Genomic DNA, 26,845 nt, shown 5'->3' on the forward strand with positions numbered 1-26,845 from the left:
TCCTCTGTCATGCAGTGTGTCTGTTAACAGTTAACAGTGACAGGTTAACGAGCATGGTCTGGAAGGTGGCCAGTGCCGACAGCTCCATGCTCAAAGTTGTTCTGTTAAAAAGGGAGCATTCTGTTCCTTCTGTTGCTGTTTCCCCTTCTCACTAGGGCCCGTTGTTACAGCCTCACGCCTCCTTGTGTGAAGGCCAACAGCAAGGCTTTGTTCAAGGAGCAGCTGCAGAGAAGATGTACTCTCTCATGGAATGACCCACTGACATTTCTCCCTCTGCTCATTAGTAAGCAGTGAATAATTAGGAGAACTAGAGCAGATTGCACAGCCCATTTCTTTCAGAGTAAAAAGGCAGCTCCTCAGATCCCAGTGTGCCCTAAAAGGGATTCCCTCATACAGTGGGCTTGGTGCAAAGCCAGGGGAGCTAGCTCTGTATCACCTTTTTCTCATCACCTTGTAGGGTGAAGAAAGAGGAAAGCTCACACCAAAAGTTGGATGGGGCAAGGCTAGAATAAGGGTGTTCCAGCTCAGCTTTGCTCTGAAGGGGCTTGGAGCTCAAATCCACATTTCCCCCCTGCTCACCTCAGCTGCATCAAGAGCAAACTCAGCTCAGCCAGGAAATGAGCCTGTTAATTGGATAATATGTTGGGTTTTGATGTTTTTTTTTTTGTTATAATAACCTATTCTTATAGGGTGGGTAAAGTAATGGCTGAGCAGTTGGAAGGAGCAGACTAATTGGGGGACTGAAGGAAAGCATAAAAATTCTTCCTCAATCTTTACTGCTGTCCAATATCAACACCTAGTGATGTGCACATACAGGGGCAGTGATGAAGAAACATCTGCATCTGCCCCGTACGCACATACAAACAATGCCTGCATCCAGCTCTGGGTCATAGCACAGAACTTCTCTGCCTGTCTTATGTCACTGATTACATCAAAATGAAATCTGACTTTCAAAAAATTGGTTAAAAAAAMCCAAATAGATTGCTTTGAGCAGCATGGGTTGGTCTGGGCATGTTTTCATAGCACACATTAGATGTCTAATTTCTAATGCCTAATTTCAGGTGCTCAGCTCTCTCACTTGCATGTGTCTTTGTGCTAAAGGTGTATGCAGTCCCCACAATTTCCCAACTCCTGACTAAAGATGGGTGCAGAACCCTGTTTTTCCTCAGTTTACAGCAGCATGGCTCTAGTATTACACTCAGGAAGTTCGTGAAACAAAGAAAGTCTTTTTCCATTTTAAGTGAAAGCAGAATCCAGCCTTGGGTGTCCAACAGCAGGAACAGAGATCAAGCAGTGAGTGTACACTCATCCCCTGAGCAGAGTGGAGGAAACACCTGCTGAGTATCCCATGCCCCATTCCTAGCCTGGGTTTTAAGCTAACATTCCACTGCAGCTTGTGTGTGTACTCAAATACACCATCTGTGCACAGACTCATTGTCGCTTTATTTTTAGTTTGCTGTGGTCTAGCTGCATCCTAGCTTGACAGTGTTGTTTCATCTGCCTTCATAAGTCAAACAAAACAAAAGCCACACTTGCATTTCCAAGTGCCAGTTTGTGGTCTTCTCTAAAGTGTGAGACACTATAGGTACTTGCTTTCATGATTCACCTAGTGTTTTCTTGCAGTTGTGTAGTTGTTCTCCTCAAATGGAAACACTGCTTACTATCCTGAAAGATGCCATGTGGTGCCAGCAGAGATTCAGGACTATATGATCCCAGTGTGAATGAAGCGCTAGTGCTAAAGTGACAAAATCACTACTGAAACAACTACACCTGAGCAAGAGTGGGCTATAGTACTCCAGCCTGTAGTCAGGCTTCTTATAGAGAGTGCTGCAAGAAGAAATCTCATCCAGGTGTTCAAGKAACCATCATATCACTTCAGCTAATATTTTAAAAGATATTATGGATGGCTGTAAGGTTCAAGTCAGGTTCCAGTTCCCCAGTAATGGTGAAGTGCCAGGTAGATTGGCTGCAGCATTACTAAAGTTAGCAACAGTGCTTTTAGTAATACTACRCTGATTCACCTGCAGAAGACTTTTCTGGTTACAATAAAATGTGATAACAAAACTCTTTCATTGACTTGAACAGGAACTGGATTAGTCCTACAAAGGGTTAAAYAAAATGGTTCCCAAAGAGGAAAGCACAAATGAATGCCTACTTTCTAATTCTAAGTTCATGGCTTCTAAAATACTCCACAGAACAGAGGAGTGAGGATTTACATCAGCTTATTTGACTGGATCTGGAGTTTTAGTTATAGTAAAGGCTAATGGGCCAAACCAGAGCTTCTAAAAAATAACAGTAAAAAATAACAATAAAAATAATGTGCACATCTCTGTTTAATAAAATGGATCTCAAAGTACTTACAACTGTCCATTAAGCCACAGAATACTCCCCTGCAGTTGAGCTACAGTATATTTTGATGCAGTTATAGGCCTAATTCAACTACACTGTATTGTAAGAGATGTATCCAGACCACTTCTTTCTACACGATGTGTATGGCCTTTCTATGATGTACTATCTCACAACCACCAACAAGCACAACTCCATGCAGCAATCTGGGAGAAAGCAAGAGAAAATATAATATCCAATGGAAAGAGCATGTTCAAGAGCTTGTCCAATTCATGGGCAAATTTGCATCTTTTAGCAGTATGAATCATATTTTGCCTATAATTTCAAGGAGCTTAAATTGTTTTCTTTAGCAAAATGTTGCTTTGGCTCTGAGATCCAGGGCTACAAGACCAGTCATCCTCTGCCAGAACAGCTGGAATTGAAAAGTGATTGGTTTCAATTTGACTGGAGCTCACCAGTTGCAGGCAGACTGGTCTCCCAGTTTATTTTGAGTTAATTTTGCTTTCTGTTTTTCAACATCATAATTCATGTCTGTGTTGGGAGAAGTACACATTGTAACCCCCTCTATGGAGTCAGTTCTCAATTTTACTTGAGCATCCCCACAGCTGAGAGCTATTTGTTTTATAGGAGGACTTTGCTCTAGGTTCTTACAGACTTTTCTTACTTCCTAAGGAATTACATCGTGTACTGTAATATCTGAACTCTCATCTGATAATTATGCACTGTGGTTTCACCTTCTGCATGCTCTGCACATGTTAAACATTCCTCATCGCTGCCCTTGAAGGCAGATAAGCCTAACTGCCACCTTCACCCAACAGATGGAAAAGAAAAGGCTTGAGAGAGAGAGACTGGCTTAGGACCACTCTGAATCAGAAGTCAAAACAGGGATAAAACTGTAGAAGAACACAAGCAGTGCTCTGCCAGACAGACCAAACAACCATCTCGTCTGAGATCCCAGTGCTAACAGTAGCTGGTAGAACATGCTTAAAGAGAGAATATAAGAAGTGGGGCACATGAGCATGACTCTTCCCTGGTATATCCTCTCAGCTTCTCTATCTACCCACATGCTATGTAGCAGACATCACGGCCTGCTTTGCACATAGCAGCAGTGTTTATGACTCAATCCTTCCCTCAGTTAAAAGAGGAGAAAGGCTAAGGCACAGTGCTGAATTCCAGAAAGGGCTCCATGGGTCTCATATGACAGTTAACATGGATCAAGGGTCAAATAATCATCTAACTAGGAATTCTCTTATAGTCCTACTATTTTTGCTATGTCACAAGGTTTGTATGGCAGTTTTKGGGGCTATACATACAAAGATTTATGTCCATATATCTGTATCATGGTAGGACAGATTAATGACACCTTAGCAGCTCTCTGTCCAAAACAAATGAGTGATCATAACAGACTGAAGGTTAGACAAGTCAAGATAATTTGAAGGGCTAATTTCCCTACAGCGGCTGTACTTGAAAAGTTTAATCTCAAGCTCTGAAGAATTTTATTCTTACTTCTTTACTTGGCAATTCTAGTGAACTATTAGCAGAAAATGTCCCAGCATCAGACATCTGACAAACAAGAATGGGCTAGGATTCTTCAGAATGGAACYATTAGTAAAAATATTAAAACAGGGTTTTCATGTCTCTTGAGTAATGGGGCTGTATGCAGAGGAAATACACGGCAACAGAGAGGAACTCAACCTGACAGCTGGACTCTACCTTTCTTCCAGTCTGTGAACTGTAATAGCATCTTTCACCACTACCACCCCACCTGACACTTGCGGGGGGGGGGAGGGGTGGAAAACACCGAGGTTTTGCATGACTGCAGATCTCATTGCAACCACGTGTACTACTCTACTACAAGAGCTCTGCCTACAGTGTGCAGTAGGACCAGGACCCCCCTGCATTTATGCCTGGGGCTCAGCAGCACATTATGAAATTCTCCTAGTAGAACAACTTTCACGACTTCAGTGAAAGCCCTAAAGAGGATGCGCTGATACGGGACAACAGCTAGTGCTATAGTCTCTTTTCTAGTCAAAGAGAACATCTGTCTTAGGATGAGCACATCAGTAGCAATCTAACTGCTCAGAACTTGTCTGTTGGTATAGTTAAAGCAGTACGAGTTTCTAGTGCAAGCAAATCCCAGTTCTGTGTGAGGTCCTTCCTGCTGTGGTGGACATGAATAAGAACAGAATTCAGGTGGAGAACAGTCATTTTGTACTCCTGCACACACTAATGTTTCCATATCCAGGGTTATTTCCAGTACTTAGTACGGAAGATTTTATTTCCCAGAAATGTTCAAGTATCATGCTGAAGGCCAGGAGCCCTTCTCTTAAAAATACCCTCAGCCCATTGTAAGCCTCCTGTCAAAGGAAATGCAAACAATGTATGTTATTCTCTTCTGTGTCTCTGCAGAAAAGCAGTTTAAACTTTTCCTGCTGCAGTGAGGTAGGATCTTTGAATCACAGGAAGCAGAAAGAGAACAGATTGCTAAGGGTAACTGGGATCACACCCAGCCTTGGTAATAGACACCAAGGAAGAGTTTTGCTATGTGCTGTATGCAAACCTGCTCTGAATAACACTTGCCAGGACTGTCCTTACTCTGTCCCTGGAGATCACCCTAACGCCCGCCTGATCACATCATCAGGGAGTACTGCTATCCAGGAACATTCCCTTGCTCTGTTTTGCCTAAGCTGTTATTTCTCACTTGCAGTACTATCCTAATTCTTGYTCTTACTAATGTTGACATCCTTCTTAGACATTTTCCCCCCTCCCAGTTTGTCCATGTTTAGYCCTTTTTAACCTTTCTGTGTAGATCAATCCTTCCCAGTACTATGAATAAATAAAAGCCTTCTGTTCTCATCAACAAAATGGTCTTTTAACAGTTGCAAGAACAACATAGCAATCACTTAAAAAAAAACCAACTAATATTTGATGCATTTTTAAATCTCCAGCTATTTTCTACTTTTTAAAAATAAGTGCTTTGTTAAATAGAGAAACCAGGGAGAAAATTAATGGGGAGCACAAGCAGCAGTAGGTGTCTGAGAGCGACCTTCTAACCCGTCACAAATGCTCACCACACATAAAGTAGCAGTGGGTCTAAAAAAGAAAGCTGAACTTCAGTTAGAAACATCTAAGGAATATGAATAAGCTGTTAGAGCTGCAACCTTTCCCTTTGCTTYGATCCAACATTACACATAACTTAAAACTGGGAAATTCACCAGCTTCAAAGTGGGTTAAAGAGTAGAAGGTCGCCACGTGCCAAGACAGGTAGAGGTTTTATTCTGCCTGAGTGAGAGGGTATTTTGAGGGGCTGTCCTCAAGCAAATCTAAAGACCAAGAACTGCTGTGTGGTTAGGGCTAAAAATTTCACCTTTCTTCCTCATCTTCTTATAAGATAGCCACATTACCCATAAGAAGCACATGCAAGTCCAAGTGAAAAAGAGGGATTGCACTACTGTTATTGAAAAGCATAAGAGATAAGTGAACACATTTTTGTGACCCTTGCATCTTGGAAATGCTTTTGTAATTGCTATTAGTTGACACTTGCTTTTGAAGGTGAAACTGTGGTTGTTCTGGATTCTGGCCATATAACGCTACTAAAGTGAGTAAGAGCTCAGCAAATGAAACGTTATAGGAAGTGAGATGAGGATAGTTGGAACGTCGTGTGCTTTAACAACTGAAAATACTTGGTACGAGAAAACAAAGCCACGTTCTCTATCCTTTACTTTTATTTTCTTTGGCTTTTAGCCTTACAGATCCCTAAAAATACTGCATTATAACTAAAGCTTGTTTCCCAGACTGGAATCTGTCTATAACTTACTGAAGAATTATAATATCACCCCAGTTTGATGAACCTCCCATGGGAATTCCTTCTAAGAGGGCTTTCCTAAATTGATTGCCAATAACCTAATAAATGTTYTTCTGTCTCTTTTTCTATCAGAATTTTGAAAAAGCTTGAATTTCCACTTATGAGTTGTGTTAGAGAGAATACAGAAAACTTATCAATGTTACACCATTTCCATCCGAAATAGGATGATGTCAGGAATCACTGATGTGAAGGCAACCTCACRGATGTGATGCCATAATAAAATAATAATAATAGAGAAAGGAAATTGAAAGGTGAGATCTCATTTCAAAGTAGCTAAAACTCATAGACATGCATAGCAAGGTCATCTCAGCAACCTTAACTCTGCCTTCACAGAGCTGCATTCCAAGTAATCTCAGAAACCATGGGAAACTGTTACCTGCTTATAACCTACATTATCACATAAGAAATCACAAAAATTTAAGATATAACGGAACAAAATGCTACATTACAAAGAAATAGCATTTTCCTCTTTCATGGAATAGATATAAAACAAAACAATTTAATAATATCATGTGTAAGAGGGGGTTAAGAGGTCTCCTGGAATTAAGCTTTCATCACCACTGTGGGAAGTTTCAAGGTACAGCAGTCTCAGGATTACTTGGGCTTACTACGAAGTATCCAAAAGAGTGAATGCACAAATAACATATCCTGGGATATACTTAAAATCCTGGGATATTAAGAGAACTGAGCTAGTGCTACCTTTTCACTGTCAAAAGTAAGACTCGGATTTGGGTGAATATTGTCACTCTGTGAAGTRCCAACCTTTTCACTGTAGCCTTGCATAACAGGAAATCATGGTGTGGAGCAGCCTTCAGCAAGATTTAGAAGCAGTGGATAAACATTTATAGAGTYGGCAGTATAAATGGAAATTACTTTTCCTTCTTTTGACTGAAGGATAGATACAATATAACCCAGTCAAGTCACACATACTACAGTAGCTTCCTGACTCATTTGGGAAATCATGCTAGCCACACTGTGGAACTGCATTAATAACTGCAAGGATAATGTGACTATGTTAGGAATTTTAGTCACGAGTATTCCAAATCAGAATAAATGTCCGGATCAGATAATCTACACCAAGATCATAAGACTCAGAATCACTGCAAGAGTTGGGGAACAGAAAGCAATTACTTCGCTAATGCAATCAAATAATTAATATTACACAACGATATCTAAAGAACAGGATACAAAGAGGGAACATGCTTGTGAGGTGATTTAGAATGGACAAAATGGTGGAGAAAAGCTATAAGCCTCCCAGTCTGATCTGAGCAGTTTCGCAGTGGGGATGCATSTGGCCTTCTGCTCATGCTGGCATCCAGCTAGGGCTGTAACCTGTTTCCACCAGAGAAGGTTTATCCTCACTGCTTAYTTATTTAGGTGCAAAGATTATTTTACAGAGCCTAAAATAATTGTCTTTCTAACTTGTCCCGTGTCTAATCTCAGTTAATTTAGCTTCTTTGTGTTGTACAATTGTGTTTCCATTGTTCTGCTTTCAGGTTCCTTTTTTCCCTCTCCCTATTGCTGATAAAGAAAACCAGACTGAATTTACAGAAAAATATTGTGAGCTTGACAGGGAGAATGGAGTTATTAACTGGCATGAACAACCAGAATTGTATTAATTGTAGTAAAGCAATTAATCCAGCAACACTAGTCTATAGAAAAAAATATASAATATTTATGCTTCTCTAGACAAAAAGATATTCAAGGGAAAAAAAGCAAATAAATGTCTTCTTATGCAGCACAATAATGTCTGACAAGAACCTCCACTTTGAAAGCTATTTTTCCATCTACAGATGAGGCATTTTCCCTATCAAATCCTTGCCATAAAATACAATGTGTTATTGCTTCTTCTAGGTTTGTTCCTTCAAATATTTTTATTGTAACTCCACTACATAAAACATTTATTAAGTTTTAAGGGAACAAGGAACTAAAGCAGGCATGATAAGCACGCACAGCAAGCAACCACAGTCCCATGCAGGCCCAGAGTGCCGGTCTCTGACATTTGAACAAATTGTTTGTGTGTCCTGGAGTTCAGAAAGTTTTTTCATAGCTTCTCCGTGGTCTAGTAACATAAATCTAGGTGGCAACAGCAGCAACAGAGTACACAGCATGAGGTCTCCTCTGCAGTTTTTCTCACGAACTTTATGCCGTATAGATAAACAAAAAGGAATGGAGACACTTTCCACTGGGATTACTGCACACATGAAACCTGATGAGCCTCCTCTTAGCCTAGGTCTCAATCAGAAAGAAGTGTATCGAAATGAACAACCAACACTTAAAAAAATTGTCCCTATATGAGGAGAAACAGACTGACGTAATAAGCAAAGCTGCTTCTGAGTGGGTCAACTACCATTGTAAAGCCAGCCCTGTATATAACAGATGATCAACTCTCCAGAAAATCACACAGTTTTTACTTATTTTAATTGAAAGCTGTCCTGGGGACCAGATACTTTCTTTTTCAGGGAAAATAGAGGGTTAATTTCTGCTCATCAGTGGCAGTGCTGGGAGTGAAAGGGAGTCACAGGAACAAATGTGATTGGATTCAGTGAGGTTTTGCCTCTGCTCTTAAMGACTAAATGGTACAACGTCTCTAATGCTCTGATTTCTACAGCATGCAGAGGAGAGGGATGCTTCAATCCTAAATTCAGRGATCTTGTCTTTGAGATCTAGGGGTAGGTTTCAGTCTCAGTTTCAACCAAGTAAATTGCATTATACCTTCCAGTGTCAGTGGAGGATCTGTTAGAAGGAAATCAGGATTACACTAATTGAGATTCATCCCACTTCACCTGTCAGCTCAGGTTTTGACTTTACCTTTTGTCCACTGTCACCCTTAATCAATTGTTTCATTTTGTTAATTTCTAGAGTGACTCTTGCAGGAAGACAGTAATCCACAAGGATAAAAACAAAACAAGACTTCCAGGTACATGGAAGGCATCAAGGCATCAAGGCAGGTGTGAGAAGAGGCTATCAAATGACCAGGATAGATGATTCAAATATATTATCAGGATGTCCCAGCTCATGTGCTTCAGATCTGGTAATATCCAACATATCTACACCACTGAATGGAGCACAGTGCAGAGCTCCTCAAGCTAGCAGATGCTGGGCCATGGCACAGCACTGCCCAGACTTACTGGCTGGGGGCTGAAGTAGTGTTGCTGTGTTAGTCCAGCCTTGCACAAACTCAAGCATGCTGCTTTCTCATCAGAGCTGATGTGTATACAGCCAGCTCTGGTGTCTCTACTGGACTGTGGAGATGTGTCCAAAGGTCAGTGTCTTCTCCCCGTCTGTCCACATCCCAAGGTGGATCTGTTTAGTTGTATGTGCGTATGCAAGCTATGCTGTCRTTTCAGTCTTCCCTCTGGGATCATTTAGGACAACGGTGAGCGTGACTCCAGCAGAAATAGCTCCTAGTCCCACTTCAGCAATGCACATCCCCCACCCCACCCCACCAGCGTTAAGGCAAAAGAGAAGTAGTCCCATAAGGAGAGGTTAAAATAGCCTTAGCAATGTCAATGACATGGCTGAGGAAAACTCAGGGAACCGAGGTGGCTATGTTATAGATTCAATATGCAGATCTTCACAAAGTATCAAAATAACCTTTCTCTTTTCTGCTGTGGTATAAATATTTTATTGACTCTTCTCTCACTGCTGGGTAGCTTTAATGACATTTGCCTCCCTGAAGTCCTGAGCTGCTGTAAATCAAGTGCTGTTTTAGACTACTCACCATGGTCGTGGGCAAATACAAACAAGTTAAGTCCTGTCAGTCTCTGGGCCAAGTCATCATAACGGCCGCAGTGTTCCCCAGCACCATGAGCAATAAACACGAGGGCCCTAAATGGAGCATGAAGGTATAAATAGTTAACTTGGCAATCATCCCACAAAGGCTTCAGAGTTGCAAGTAAGAACAGTGTATTAAACTTAGCAACAGCGTTTCAGACATCAACAAATATAAGGCAAATAAATAATGGCTGAGGTGGATTTTAACAGGGGAGCACAAATTGCCATCCTGATCTACCATCAACCTGCTTCACCAGGTGGCTTGGTGGTAGTAGGATATATAGAAGACAGATGCATACGGGACAGACATATTACTCTTTTCCATTTGTCTGCCACCATGGTCTTCTRCAAGTTGAAGATGCAGGTGGGCATCAGCAAAAATTCTTGACCTAGCTAACCACATCTTGAGCTGGAGGCTTCTACTGCTGCTCCTACAGTAGAAGTGTTGCCACTGATTTAAACTGGGATTGGTATTTCTCCCTGATTTCAAACACAAATGTTGTCCTTAACTTTTTAGCTTGTAACATTGATGCTACAGAGTCTTGCTAAAGATGAAATTTCAGCTAAAGAATAGGTCTCAAATAGAATGCAGAACTTTGGTTGGAGTTTGGAATTTTATCTTTTGACCCAAATTCTGGTAATTTTACCATTCTGGTTTCTACTGCAAACAGTTGTTTCACTTTGGTGATTAAAATGACTCTTATATAATTAGAGCACAACTATAGCCAGGGATCATAAAATAAACAATCTAATATACACTTCTTTTTGAAAGGCATTATGCAAATACTCATCTTCAAAGATTCCAGTTTTATCAATGGTGTTTAATTTTCACTGGAATATCATCAAATGAGTGTGATTAAAGTTGAACGAAATGTCTCACTGTTTTAGCAGGCAAAATTTGTAAAGAATTATTATAGCAAAAGTAGCAAGGACATCACATAAGTTTTGCTGAATTTGACAGGTGACTTTTTGAAATCCAGCTTTAGCAACGTAAACCTAATTTGTTCATTTAAAAGTAGCATCTGTCATCAGAACATCAGCAACCACAAAACTGACTGAAGGCTACGAGTTAAGGTTTTTCAGTACATTAACAACTAAACATTGAATGAGCTGACAATATAAAAGAACAACACCAGTTTACAGCTAGTGAATTCCTCAACTTTATTTTGATCAAGGTTTTGAATACATTTATAGACAGCGTATTCACTGGAATAAACTGCTTTGATCTTAATATATTTAAACCAAAAAATGATGTTGGATGATGYAGAAACTACTGCTCTAGCTCTTTGATTAGCATCTGCTTCAAAGTATTTGCTAATGCTAGACAACTTGAAAGAGCATCCATCCAAACCAGAAGGATTTTACAGAGCAAACAGCAAAAGCTAAAGCAGCAATGCAAAGAAGCTCTGGTTTCTGTCTAATACTAATTAGCAATGGTGAGGTTAGGTTATGTTCCATGTTTAACTTGCTGCACCTAACAAATGTTTTTTAATGTCACTAAAGGTTTCAATATGATTGGTGTGGAGCACTCATTTCTTCCCTTGTCATCTTCCCTTGTCAACAGATTTGTGAAATTATCAATGCACTTGCCAGACAGTCAGGATTTCAGGATGTCTGTCAGATGTCCAAGCTAGAGTGCAACACATATTATTACAAATCCAAATACCAAAGAGATGGAGACACTGCTTATACCACAGTAGAGACTATTAACTTTCTGCAGCTGGGGCATCATTGCTTTGTGTATCCTATCTCTCCCAGAGACATGCAGAAAGATTCCAGCTAGTGCTGGTGTAGCGAGTCATTATTTTATACATGCCCCTGAGAATTGGAGACACCATCCAAATGCTTCTCTCTCCACCCATACATAATGATCTGGGATTTCAGACCTGGTCCTGGGTAACCTAAGGAGCTGGCACCACAGTCTCTAAGTCTGGGACTGACAGATCTGTCAGGCATTCAGAACTGCTGACGAAGAGCGGCAGGTGAAACAAGGCTGGGGTATCAACCTGCACACTCTGGACTCTGCAGTACTGCAAGGAGTGGCACCGCTTGCCTAGGACTCTGATGCAGAAATTAAGGAAGGAAATGTGAGAGACAATTCCTGTGTACTCATTGCCCTGGTATTCAGCAGAATCAGTTAGGCTATGTCTCTCTGCCTACGCCTCCTATCAGCTGGCTTTTGACAGCTTCCCTGCTTACTGCCTTACTGAAGCCTTCTGCTACCTTTTAGAGACCTTGTGTTTTTTCTGCTGACTAGGCACAGAGATTAAGGTGCAACTTGGCTGACTGAATACAGCCCTTGATTTCTCAGAGAAATATTATTTGAATGTATGAACTGAAATGCATCAAGTGAATGAAACCTAATGGGAAGCTGGTAAAGAGAGCTCTGTCAGGAAATGCTTGCTGTTATTTCATCCCCCCTGACAGCAAAGGCCTAATTTTGCTTTCATTCACACTGAAGCAGCACCATGATTTTGCCTGACAGCATCCTGCAAGATGCTCAGCCCCCTCATCTTCTGTGAAACCAGYGAGAAGAGAAAAAACTCTATGCTCCAGAGGCATAAGGTGATCCTGCAAACTTTCCTCAGGACTAGTTCTCATTCTAGGAAGGCAACTGTCTAGCATTGCGGAATTGAGACTTTGGACACCACAGGAAAGAGACCTGGGTTATTATTTGCCTGCAAAACACTGAATACAATTCCTGTGAATGTTTGTGCCTTAAAAGCCCTAATGCCAGTGACTGTAAAGAGAACTTAGATATTTTTTAAAGTTTTGTTATATAAATATGTTATGTCAGAAATAAGGAGTAAAATTCCCATGTTGTTACRTCCAAATAGAAGTAGATCCTCTTTGTTGTTCAATAGAAAGTGTGAGTGGCTTTACTGACTAAAAATTAAGTCACCCCTACACAGGTTTCTAGGTCCAGCCTTAAGGTGTAAGCAGAGGGCCCATACATTAAACAGCCTTGAAAAGGTGAAATCAGTATGAGCATCATCTGAGCAAGGACTGAAGGATTCAGCTCTTTCATGTAATCCTCCATTTTTCATTACAAAACAAGTCTAGATTTGGCAAACAACACCTGAAGGCAGTATAACAAATATATGGTGCGCATATTTTCACTAGCAAGCTGGCATGAAAATACAGCAAGTGATTAGATTGACTGACAGCATTTCTTTACTGTATGTAAACATTTTTGTAGACACCCCTGCTCTCAAATCACAGTGTGCTCTTTCCTATCACAATGGCTGAAAAGGAAGAAATACATAACAGAATATCAGAGACTTTTCAATAGAGGGGTCTCTATGAGTCATTTAAAATAATACAGAAACCCTGCAGGCTTTAAGATTTTGTAGCAGTACAGTGCCTCTGTGCGTGACCTCAATAGACGTCTTGTTTAAACAAGGTTTGCGTAGTTGGTCTTGTATGAAATTGATCCTGGGGAGAAATGTCTTCATCTCCAGCTTTTGTAATGCCRCTGGTGAAATCCTTGGAAACTGGCATGTCTCAGGCAGAAAACATTGTGTGAAGGCTGATCTATGGCTGAACCCCTGGGAATTTCATGGGGTCTGTAACCCTAGGAAGGGGAACCTTCATGTATGTTTGGATGCTTCAGCTGGCTTTGGCTGACGGAACTGCAATTGCTAAACATCTCCACATAGCACTGCTTTGGCTTCTGTTCAGGAAGGCTCCTAGCTGGCATCTAATTACACAACAGCACAATTCTCTGGAGTCTTTAGGTGTGCCTGCACACAAAGCCAAGGTGYGAGCGGTAGCATGAGTAGGCATCCACGTGCTAGTTCTCACCTAGCTAATGTAAGTAACAACTATGGCYATTAAAGGAAATCAATTTATTAACTGCTGTTTGCAAAACCAGTAATTTTCACAGATCCCTGCCCTTCCAACAGCCTCTTCCTCCTGCCTCCCCACTGCAGGTTTCTATCTCCTGGTACTGCACACCCTAACAAACAGATGGGGTTACTTAGCATGATGAGGGGGCAGAACGATATTTGTTTTTTACTGTTCAAATCAAGTACTGGTTGTGTTTACTTATCTTCCATAGGAGGTGATGGTATATACCAGTGGCCARTCCCTGCTTCCACATCTCCACTGTGTCAGTCACCCATGACTCTTAACAGTCCCTCTTTCTGTGTTGCAAACACACCTTGCTAAGTAAACAATACACAGAGACGCTGCACRTGCACTTGGTATCGGGCACATGCACACATACTTTCCTGAATAAGGGTAGCTAGGAGTGGTAGAACTCAGACTATGTCACGATGCAATGAAAGTTGGTGTGCGTGAAAGCATATGAATGCACTGTCTCTCTCTGTCCTGCTTCTCTGAGAGGTCACCAGTTAGTCTAAGCTTAAACTATTTTCAACCCTTGCATACTAATCACTATAACTACAGCTAACTAATATATTACTTCTTCTCTATAGCTAGGTATTTAAGCAAAATTCATCAGAAGAGTAGGACATTGGTCCCTGGGCCAGTGGGGAGCGGCTCTTGCAGGGCAGGAATTCAGGCAGAGGTGCAATAGCAGAACTAGTTTTAGAGGTTCCCACCTTCCTTATTACTGGCCACATGTTGCCACCTCTGCACCACAGTTAACTTCCTCCTCTGCTGTGCCAATACAATTCTTTATAGATTATTTCACCCATTCAGTTTATAATGCAATTTCACAATCACTTGCAACAGAAAAACTGAGAGGGAAATAAATAAACTGTAGCACAGAACTCAGGCAAACGAACAAGAGCCCTTTTAAACCAGGCCTCTGTCATTAGAAAAAACATAYCTTGAAACTACATCTAAAAGCTGATATGTTATGAAATCTGGCAGGCCAAAAACAAAATTTAGGACTTGGACCCTGCTAGCACATAAGACATATTCTTGCTTTATTTTATTAGCTGAGACAGGGCCACAAAAATCATGTTGGAACTGAACTGGACAAGCGAAGCTGTGAGTGGGATGATACAATTTTAACATCTTGAGTCCTCCAYAGCCAGAGGCACTTCTGTAAGACCCTGTGCGTGCTCTTTTATCATCAGRAAAAAACTAAAGCACTGGGCTTAGAACAAAGAACTGAAGAAAAGCTTTCTATGACTGCATATATAAAAAATTCAATCTCTTCTACCCCATTCAAAAGCATCTCTCTTCAGAAAAATATTTAAGTATTTGCTTAACATCATGAAACTCCCTTAGAATCATGACATTCACTAGGATTTAGAAAATACGAGATTAAAGTTAAAAAAGGGTATATAAATGCTGTCCTGAGTAAGGGCTGATTTAACCACTTGCAAAAGTGCTTTCCTGAATTAGACCCTTGCAACTTAAGCTAATACCATGTTATTCTGTGTTAGACAATTTCATTGTATTTTCATTTCATTTATTATTACGTATGCAGAACCAGATCAACTCTAACGAAGAACACCTGACATTTGCAGTTTGGAATACTTGACACTGAATTCCTAAAGTAATTTTAAAAAGTAGCTGATAGAAACGTTCTGAGTTAGCTAGGCTGCCAGAAAATGACTGGCTTACCGAAATTAAGTATTACATTCCATTTTGTTGTCCTAGCTGATTTGTTAGGTCCCTTGTAGTTGTCACGAGCCTGATTCTTAGAACTGAAATGAACAATGAACCCTTAGTTACCAAAAACATGTCAGTGATGGCATTTTTGGACAGGCGCATGGATAGCTGGCAGCAGAGTCTTTTAACTTGCTAAAAAAATGTAATGTCATATCTATTTTGCTCCCACAATATATTATCATGGAAGATCAATTACAGGTATRTGTTCTCTTGTTAGCTGGGTTAGTGATCCTCACTGATGATGAGGCTTAGTTACCTTTCCCATAACAAGATTATGCACTCAGCAGCTTGCAACTTTGTTAAGCTTTAACCATGATTCCGATTTTTTACCCTTGGTATTTGGTTAAAGATTAGCTTTTTTGGAAAGCTCCAACCAATCATTTCCAAGTACACACAGTCAAAAAAATATTTTGTTCACTGTAACAGATATTAGTTACCTTTTCTCTGGAGTGCTCCGGAACCTCTTGCTTTGGCCATAAGACTTAAAGTTTGGCAGGAGGATGCCTCTGCATCTGCTTTTTGAGTTAGCTTTTGCACTTTTTGTTCTGAGGTGATCTACGGCCCAAAGTGACCCTGATAGAACTTGACTACCTGAAAAGACTGCTAAAAGCTATGGCAGTTTCACTGACATTGGGTGTGCTTGTGATTTAAGCGGTTAGCCAAGAATTCAGCCTGGTGACTCCAGCTAGACAAGGAAATTTATGATGGAGTCAGGTGTGTACCTTGATGCAGTCGTCCTGTCTCTAAGGAACACACATAGTTATGTCCCCCTGAAGGCACTGAGAATGACAAGAGGCAATAACTTTGCTCCTAATTTCAAGCCCTGTTTCAAGGAGCAATTAAGTCCAAAAGCTTTGCTTGCTCTCTTGCTCAGCTTTTTTGGGAAATGCATTCCTATCCTCTGCTATACTGGCCCATTTATGCTCAGCTTTGCCATGCAGGTCCATAATCTGGGTAGTCCTCTCTTTTTTGGCTATCATTAGAGTTTAACAATGTAACCACACTGAGCAGTCCTAATGCTACTTTTCACAACTCAGGAGAAAGAGCAAGTCAGAATAGCAAGAGTGATGCCTGGTAGAGTCCCTATTGACCTTCTCCCAAAATTGCAAACTGTACAGCATCCGGATGGATATCTCACATGGCTCCTAATTTGGGGAAGTTCACCTCTTCCAAGCAGACAGRCTGAGGCAAGAATCCTTCCTGTAGTAGCTCAACATGTGAAAAACCTTTGAGCACCACAGGACATGCCAAAGGACTGTGCACTACACTCGCACTACAACATTTCCCCTTGATTTAATAGGGCTTGTGGGAATTAAGATTCTGCTAGTTGTGTTTAAGGTGGTTTGATCTGTTCTAGTAGAATCAGTAGTTTCATTCCCAGCCAGTAMCCAAACTGGCAATTAAAAAATAAACCCTTCCAGCAAACTCTGCTTCCACTCAGGCTTGGGAATGGAAGTTCCCCTTCAAGCCAGCCCCAAAGGGACTGCTCTTAGTTTGGACAGCATCTCTCTGACTAGCGTGATAGAGACTTAGGGCTCAGTCTTAAAATCTGTGCACCTTGATTTCATGAGCAACTCTGCTGACTTCAGTAACTCCACACACATATGACTGCAAGTCTAGTCTCGTAATAAATTTTAAAGTTGCAACAATTCCTCATCTGCATAGTGTTAGGAGGAGATTTTAGAACTGACATGTGACCTCCAGAAGGTGTAAAATGGGCAGGTTATTCAACAACACCTGGGAGGGTAGACATTTTAAATCAGTAGAGCAGAGACAGAACTGCATAGCACAGATAGATTTCAGTACAAAAGGCTCCACAGATCCAGCTAGAGCCAGCATGAAACAATGCAGAGAAACAGCTTATGCTGATTTATTGGAGCTCTTGGAAAAGCAAGCCCTCACTGAGAATAACTCATGAGTGGTCTACTACAGGGAAGAGATGAAGGAAACTTCAGGTGGGGGTGGGATGGAAGGAATTAGTTGAACCTGCAACTGCATGGCTCCAGACAAATCTCTGCAAAGTCAACATTTGAGACCAGCTGTATTTTGTTTAAAGGAAGCTTTGAAGTTATATTTTAGTGGACACAAGGCTGAGATCAGAGGTGAAATGCATGGTGTGTAATTTAAAATTCATGGGCAGGATCTTTCCACTCCTTTCTTGGCTAAAATCGAAGAGAAGGGATTCTAGGATTACATGGGTTGCCTCAGGGAGACACTCCCCCACTTTGACAACAGAGATGGGATTTTCCCTGGCAGAACTGACTGACCGCAGGGTCTTCTGCCCTACATTTATGAGACAGACAAGCACTCTGGAGATGCAGGCAGCTCAGGTCTTGGAGCTGCATTTTCCTCATGCTGCTGCCATTGTACAGAGCGCACTGGTTTAATTCCTATTTTCACTGGAATCTTTGGGAGGAGAATTATGACTTCTATTTCCAAACAGACAAGTGCAGGCGTTGCTCACGCCCACCGGACCGAGGAATGGGTTACAGTGGGCGAGCCAGGGCAGTTCAGCTGAACTGCCTCCTCTTTGGGCTGCCAGCAAGACTGGAATCAGACACGCTTGTTCTGTACTTTGCTCAGCCGCAGACCTTCCGTGTTACAAGGGCAACCCAGTTCACCTCCTTGTGCACAAGAGAGAGAAAATGGAGGTCATATCTCCCAAGGGAAGCTACAAGGATGAATGCACAAAGCATTCAGTGTCTTTCTCAGAAGACTGTGCAAAGCATTATTTAAAGAGAAGCCATCAGCTGCAAAATTCAAGTCGATCTGAAATCACACCCAAATTTTTTAGATTAGTTTTAAGGTGTAGAGGGGGAATATTCAAAGAAGTAAAGGAATTTGTGAACATAAATCCCCCTGGAAATCAGGAAAATAAGATGCTTCCTGTTCATTTTATTCAAAATTCATTTTTACTTGTAAGCAAAGTCACTGCAGATGGAAGATGGCTGTGGGATCACGATGCTCAAAGAAGAACCAACAAACAGAGGGTAAAAGCAAGAGCAGTTTTTGCAGACCTCCTCYTCCTCTTGTAAGAGGCTTGTACCAAACCTCTAAAGATTCCCAAAGTGACAAAAATTACAGTTTAGACAGTCTTGCAGCAGTTTTTTCTTGAAATCAAAATGCAGGCACTGCCTGGTGAGCCAAAGCTTTGGAAAAAGAAAAGCTTGTGTAATTAAATGGACTGCGCTTTCAAAGCAGGAGCGAGCCGCAATTAAAGGGCCAGAAGCTTTATTCTGTGCACTCACTATCACTTAAACTCAGTGCTACTAAGCAGTTCAGGACTAAATCTGTACTGAACAACCAAAAAGCTATTTTGCATAAAAGTATGATTCTCTTCCAAAGTAGCTGTATAAAAATGGTTCCTTCTTACTCGGTTCACCTGCAGTCCAGGTATATTCAGAGCACTGTTAGTAGCTCCAGCGACAATGCAAGTCTACTACTTATTGCTCCTAAAAGCTTATAGCTTGACAAATCCAGCTGAACCCTAAAAGAGCAAGCTGGCTTTCTAGTTAGGAACAAGGTRTGCTTGATTAAGAGATTAGTTTAGTCCATGCAAGATTGCTCCCCATATTACATTCTAGCCCCAGTGAGATCATTTTGACTATCTAATCTCACCTTCTTACATAGGACAGAAAACGGAATGAGACTGCAGTATTCCTGTATCAACTCCAGCACTTCTAGTTGAGCATTTGAAGRTTTCAAATGATGGAAATTACTTAGTAAAGCCATTCCTCTGGTTCAGGCCACACAAGCATTTGGYGACTTTTAAGTGCTAGTAACATGTTTGCTTGCTTGGTTATTCTCAAATGTTTCCTAAGAAGTGCTTTTTCTCAGAGACAAATCATAAGTGGTGTAGAGAACACTACCTTTCCTTAATGTTAAGCATTGTTTCTTAAAGTCCTCTAAAATACGTCTGCAGACTTATGCTGGCTTCACATTTTTCACAAGCTATTTTTCATGCAGGAACTGGACATCACTAGCAGTCTGAACTTGGGCTCATCTGAGCAAGGGCTTCTTCACAGACAGTCTCCCTGAAAATCAATTGTTCTTTAAAATGGGTTTGTTCGCATTTTAGACTCAAGCCGTGGCTCTAATCATCTCCAGGCTCAGGCTGTTATCTCACTGAGCGGATGGTACTGATAACACATGACACGCAATATTGAAAAAGTTATTAAAGGAAGAATTCAGACCAACACCCTGGTACCTCTATACGGAAGAAACTGAAAAGCACACATCTGGCACAAGAGGGTCAGACTGTTTTCAAGTCATTCCTTGCAACAAAAACTATACAACTGAAGGGCTAGGGTCAGGCATTCTGGGTTTATCTGGGCAAGTCTTCCACTGGCTTGGAAGAAAGCTGTGAATAAGTAAGGAGCAAGTAAGAACATGACACTTTACCTGTCCTGTGAACTTGAGATAGTATGATATTATTATTTTTAATAAAGCACTGACTGTACAATTCCCATCTATGGCAGTGGTTTGAAGCAGAACATAAAGCCTCAGTTCCCTGAAATACTTAGACCTCATAGTATGGTTTGTAACTAGGCAATTCCACCATAATGTGCTAAGGAGCTCTTGATTACTTCCCGCACAGAGGCAATTACCCTTCCTCACATTTACCTTTCTCGTCCAATTTTGTCTGTGGTCTTCTCTGTTGACAGAAATCTTAATTGGGTATCTTTAACAAAAAGACTAACTTGTAAAAAGTCAAGTTCAGTCAAATCGATGTCACAGATAACCTGAGTCTCCTCAAGCCAATCTTTTTCTGAGTGATTTTCCAAAAGCCAGTATGGAATTATCCTATAAACTTAGAGACAGAAACTCAAGGATTGATTTCTTAATCATAAAGCAGTTATGTATATTTTAACATACTTTGAGATTAAGCACATTAATTTCCAATGAATAATCCTCTCTCGGCATATCCCAGAGCTGCACTTCAACACTGGCCAGCTATGAAAAGAATCTATGCAGAGAGAGATTTTACAGGCTGTGTCAAAATCAATATTAGGAACTATTCCTCTGGGAAATTAGTAATGTCACAGGCAAAGCGTTTGCCAAGGCTTTGAGCATGTTCTAATTAATTTAGTATTCCATGTTTGCCACAGACTTGAGGTAGGAGAGTAAGTTGAATGTAAACAGTTAAACGTGACATACAGTAATCCTGTTAAGACAGTGATTACTGGAACATATGCTTTAAAGGCTGAAACATTTATTCATGCTTTGAATCAACGTAAATTTGAAATACCGTTGAGATGCAGTGGTTTATCTACAGATGATTTACACATTAACAAATGGATAGAGACTTCTGTCTACCATTGCCAAATCCAAGTCTGTGTTATTTCTTGGTCACACTGAGTCAATTTATCTGTCCAAAGACTTTAGCTCAGCAGGCTTGCTTCCTAAAACGTTCTTTCATTTCTAACACCAAGGCAGCTTCACCTATGGCAGTAAGGGCTGCCACACTAATGTAAATAAGGAACTTCTTGCCACTAGTTTTAAACACTGTCCTGTTGATTCAATCTGAAAAAGAGCTAGATGTAATAGCTTTAAACACCAGAAGTTGAATGAGGCCTTGACCAGCTTGGGGTGCAACTGCTAGAATGGGAATGAGTAATAAAAATAAAATAAAAGAGTATTTAGTTAGATATGCCCTTGGCTGCAGTCACTTTAGGTACCATCAAAGAAAGCTAAAGGCATGTGGGATGCCTTTTCTGCAGTAAAGCTTAAAATAGAAAAGGAAATCAATACTCATTTACAGTATCTGGCAGTCACCGAACCAAAACATACATGTACACCTACAGCAAGGCAGAAATAACAACATTTATTTAAACCACAAGCTGTTATTCTGCTGCGGGAACGCTGTGTTTTATGTGGATTGCTTCACCAGAAACTGAGAAATATCRCATATTTGTGACCACTTTTAAAAAGCCTTAACAATATCAAGAGCAAATACTTTCAGTATTACAAGTATTAACCCCATCAGTGCTAGTCCTGGCTCTGCCAGCACAATGCCAGAGCTGATGTATGTGATAACAGCAGGGAAGATGTTTTGTCTTTCCTCTTCAGTTTCTCTTCTGCCAACTTATAAGACACCACGTGTGGGATCACATGTGATGTCTGCATCTGCTACATCATGGAACAGGAAGGGAAGAGCGTTTCATCACCTACATCGCTACAGAGCGACACCAGGGCCTCTCACAGCTTCAGAGGCACAGGGGTCTCGGAAGCAGGTCGATCCATTGCACTTGCYGTGTGGGTCGTGGGCAGGAGGAGAGACCTGGGTTCGGTAACTGTGTGAACAAGAGGAGGGGGTGAGGAGGCAAGAAGCAACTGCGCGAGTTCCCTGCGTGATGCTTGGGAGCTGGCAGGTGTGCACCAAGCAAGAGGGAGGCTCGCTGGCTACCTGCAAAGCCGTGGAATGGCCYGATGCAATAACAGGCAAGAGAGGCATGTCTGAAAATGGTTTGCATTTAGCAAAATGTAAACGAGCCTTGATGCTACATTTAGCTGTGCTGAGTGATATGACCATCTTCCATAAAGTAACAGGAGAAGTCACACTCGAAGAAGCAAACCTCTGATGGTCAGAAACCTTAAATTAAGCTTCAAAAGAGAAGTGTAAACCTATGCCTAAGAATGATATAATGCTTCTACTTAATATGTAAAACTACTGATTTTAGGGAAAGGAGTAGTGTTTAGCAAATTAACATTCCCCAAACATTGAAAGTAAAATTCAATATAAACAAAGTGAATCTGCTGACTGATTTTTTTCAGTTCCTCAGCTTGGAGAAATGTGACTAGTAAATAAATAGCATAAATAATAACAACAGCTGGATYTTGTACAACACTCCTCATTCACAAAAATCAAAACACTTTACAAAGGGGGCAACTATTGTTATGGTAGAATCACTGGACACAGAAATGAATGGGGCCTCAAAAGGTCCTCTACTCCATTCCCCCATCCCAGGGAAGGATYAACCTTTCCTCCCACTGCCAGGTAAACTAAAGTACAAGAGGTAAAAAGCCTTGTCCACGGCAATACAGCATGCCAGTGGCAGGGATGGAAATGCAGTGTATGGTAAATCCTGACTCTAGAGAAATCAGTGGCRGTTTACCAGTGGAGCCAAAATGTCACCACAGGTTTGCTGAGTWCCAGTCCTGGGCCACAGTGAAACTGGGAAGGAAAAGTAAATTTTTTAAAAGCTTTCTGTCCTAATGAACCTGTGTGTGGCTAGTAATATCAGAAAGACAATATGTGCATTTTCAGGACAACATGTTTTCAGATATTTAGTACYCCTTGTGGAGGGCCAGATGACGACCAAATGCTGATCACTTGAACATCCTTTTAATGAAATGAGATTATGAATATTGCTCAGAATACAGTTTTTAATATGCCAAATATTGCAGACTAGCTTTCACACAAGATTGAAAAAAAGAAGAAAAAGCTTAACCATTAAGTCAGCTAGATGTTATCTCTACAGTAGTTTAATTACTTACTGCTTCCTCATCACTCCTCACTCCTTCAGCCTGGCAAATTAAGCCACTGCAGATTTCTGGACTTTGACAGATGAATTTGAAACGTCACTGAGGTAGTTTTGAATAATAAAGGTAAAAAATATGTTGAAAATAAGAAAAGTAAGCTTATCTTTCTAGCTGGTGAGCTAGCTAACCTGCTGATACTTACAGCAAATTAAATTGTCCTTCTGTTCTAAAAAAGGCCAAGGATTTAAGGTTTTTTTCTCCCCACTCTGCAAGCTTCAACTTTGATCAAGGAAGATGGAAAGCATACAGAACAAGCCCTTTTTAACATAGGTCAGGCAGATGCCTGAAAAAAGATCAGTAATCTTTTTTGTCTATCAACTCTATAGCAGTTTGTGCATTTTCTCCTTATCCACCCATATTCAATACTGGAACACAAGATTACTATACTATTACCTCCAAATGTTTGGCTCTAGCCCAGCTGTCAATATTTTGTTTCCTTTTTTTTTTTTTTTTTTTTTGTTCTCTTTTCTTTATTCTAACAGATTGCTGCTGGGACAATTGTAGCTGAAAAGCAGAGAACACCTAATGCATCACTACGTAGATTTTAAAAATCTCTCTTTAAACAACAAGCAGTCTTCAAATAGCAAGCACTGGTTTCCTTTAGGAAACCTCAAAGAATTGCTTAATTTCTCTAGCAACTTTCATACAGCGACTTCAGGCTCCTCTGCAATGAACCCATTTCATCATTTGCCTGGATGATTATACCAATTTCTAGATGAGGAAACCAAAGCACAGGCAAATTAAGGGTGTGATTCCATAAAACACTGGTCATTGTGTCACTGGCTAATGACTGTCTTGACCATGTTTTTTGCCTGTTCTCTTCTCCTCATTGACTTCTTTATTCTGTTATCTGACACAAAGTTTTTTAGGTCTAGCAATCTGCCTTTGCCATCATTTTGATAGGATGGGAGGATTCAGAGGCTCCCATCATCAAGTGAGYGCCTGCCAAACACAAATGAAGACAGATCCTGGCTGAAGAGCAAATGTCTATCACATAGAAGGGAAGTCCCTTTTATYCCAATGGAAGTAATCATGAAGTATGGTATTATTCAATGTTTTGGGACACTGAAAACAGCTATGTTTGCAGAAAATCTGCCATGACGACTGCTACAAGCAAAAACAATAATGAATCCTTTTGGCCATAAATGTACTGCATCTGACTAGAAGAAACAAATATATTCACACTCCAAGACCCATCCATCTTCCTGCTATTAGCTATTTTGTGGATAGCCTGTAGAAGTAGACTTGGAGGCAGGCAAATCTGACCAGAGTGCACTTTAGCCATCAGGACTGCTTTCCACGGGGTGCTCCCTGCCTGTTCCCAAGGCCATACCTGCAGTACTACTGTCCGTCTGGATAGTGAGACCTTTCTGACACCACTACCCAGTGACTCCACCAGGACCGGTTGCTTTAGAAGGTGTTTATGGTCAGGATAAGCCTACAGTTGGTACTTGGCATTATTGTACCAGTACCAGTAGTTCTCTACTGTAGAGAAAGAGTAGACTCTTTCATGAGTCAGATTTTATTGGTCTGCAAGAACAAACTCCAGGAAGGATATAGTTTTAGTGATGTCAAAAAACTTTACCCTGGTAGTGGTAATTTACTTCCTATGGAGCAATAAGCCATATTGTTATGGTGTAAGAATCTCCATACTGTTTGAGTAGGGGTAGGGATGTATAGATAAGGATATAACTTTGGGGTGTAGAACAGATGGGATGAGGGAGGGGATCTGCCCAAGTATAACTTATGGAGTCTGATGGGTAGGATACAACAGTCTCTCTTTGGTTACTTTAGGGTATGAAGAGTCAGCCATTTGCTATCAGGGTTGTGTCACATCTCTTGGATAAGAAACAATAGAAGGTTGTTAAACACTGATGGCTTCCATTCAAGTGGAAGGAAGCACATTAGGACAATGGGGTGACTGAACCTAAGGAAGCCAGTTCAGCCAAATGTGTCTGCAGGGACAGGTCTTAGAACAACGGAATTTCCCCAGAAGAACAAAGAGATCAGATGTTCGTGCTGGCTCCAAAATGCATAAAACCATAGCAGCTTGAGGGGAACTTGCAAGGAAATACAGGCCAATTCCTCTGCAACAGGCATCTAGAAAAATTGCCTTCTTCTAGCCAACACAACTATACCAGCCAGCTCTTGATGTGGACATACAGTGATCTAAAAGAGTTGCTGGTCAGTCCCAAAGGAAGATCAAGAGCAAGTGAGTTCCAGCTGAGGCAAGGAACTGTGTGCAGCTGTTTTTATTATTTTGTCTAAACCTGTATCTTTCTTGTGCTAGTGAAATAAAGAACTCTTGCATCTGGAACCCTGATAACACTGATGTGTTTGTCAGCTTCAGCTATTGTGTCACTCTGAAGAAATAACTTAATTATTTAGAGTGCTCCCAAGCTTGGTGATCTTAAGAAAATGTATGCAATAGAGTCTGAGAGGAAAGCCAGTGCAGAACCTGCTCAGGCTAAAAAAAGCTGATGGGAGTAGGCAGGCGGGGAAGGCAGGGCACTAACTGTTGAGTGTCCAGGTAGGGGAATTCCATCAGGGTCAYGATACAAAGCCAGTACTGACCATGCTTGTAATCCTGCTAGGAAATGAACTATTTGCATGAGAGAAGCAAGGTGTGTTTAGCCTTCAGTCTCTGGCAGAATCAGGAGCAGAAACTCAGTCTTGCAACACAATCTCAAGAACATTTGTCTTCTTTTCTCATGTTTTTGCCACCACATCTGATGATATTCACCAGGCACAGYTCCCAAGAATTCACCTAGTTAGTGGCACTAAGAATGATTTTGCTTTCTCTTCTATTGTCTCAGGGCCAGGACGAAATTTTACTACTTTGAGATTCACCACAGGGAACTGCTGAAGTCACCTTGTTCTCACACACCAGCGTCCACAAAGCTGCACTGTCTTCACAGGAGAGTTGCACGCTTCTGTCCAGATGCTGACCTGAACAGTGCAGGTATCTGAGCAAAAGGGGCAGTTTAATAACAATTGTTATTCATGAAGCAGCTTATTTGTTTTTTTCTTGGGTTCCGCAGCAAAACAAAGGCAGATTTGTTTCTGTGGAACATTCTTGTGGGGACTGAAAAAAATTATTCTACTAATGAAAGCTGTTGGAAACATCTACAGCAAGAATCAAAGCTGCTCTCCTGTCTGTCAAAGAGTCCCTCTTAGGTGAAGCTTGTTCGTTAATTTGCCCACCCTTTGGAAATGAAGAAGAAATGCCAAAAGGATGCCCCATTCACAATGAATAAAGCAGTCACACGGAGCAAAGAGAACATAAGCATTAAAGGAACATATATGCAGTTGATGAATAGGAGAAGAGAGGCTTCAGAGACACAGGCAATAGCAATACAGCAAGTASAGCCTGGAATGTTGATTTGACAACGACAATCCTTAAGCAAAAATCTGTTATTTCCCCTGTGCACTGTGTATGTAGGGAACCGAATTCATCCTAGGACTAACTATGCGGATATAAGTCACTTGGCACCAGACAATTTTGGCCCTTGTGCATTTGTTTGAAGTTGACCTCATTAGTACAAACAAAAGTGTTGTTCCAGAGYGACACTGAATTAGAAATTCCTTTAAGAAGGCTACCTTGCTCGGCCACCCCTTACAGCCAGACTACCACTGATTTAAAGAAGCCAAATGGAACACAAATGTATTTAATGCACCAGACAGCTATTTTTTTTATTTCTAGAGACTAACACTGCACAGTATAAT

At 41.0% G+C, this 26,845-nt stretch overlaps 1 protein-coding gene across 5 annotated transcripts in view; it reads right to left on the reverse strand.

The window, feature by feature from the left end:
* The window catches only part of MGLL (monoglyceride lipase), a 72,342-nt gene that overhangs the window by 39,274 nt on the left and 6,223 nt on the right, over positions 1 to 26,845 (reverse strand). For all 5 annotated transcript variants that reach the window (XM_026055083.1, XM_026055084.1, XM_026055085.1 and 2 more), the window contains one exon: positions 9,936 to 10,042. In XM_026055083.1, coding sequence (XP_025910868.1) covers positions 9,936 to 10,042 — 107 coding nt within the window. The remainder of the gene's footprint in view (positions 1 to 9,935; positions 10,043 to 26,845) is intronic.

This window comes from Apteryx rowi, unplaced genomic scaffold (assembly GCF_003343035.1).
Source record: "Apteryx rowi isolate R43461 unplaced genomic scaffold, aptRow1 scaffold_98, whole genome shotgun sequence".
In the NCBI taxonomy this organism is placed as follows: domain Eukaryota; kingdom Metazoa; phylum Chordata; class Aves; order Apterygiformes; family Apterygidae; genus Apteryx; species Apteryx rowi.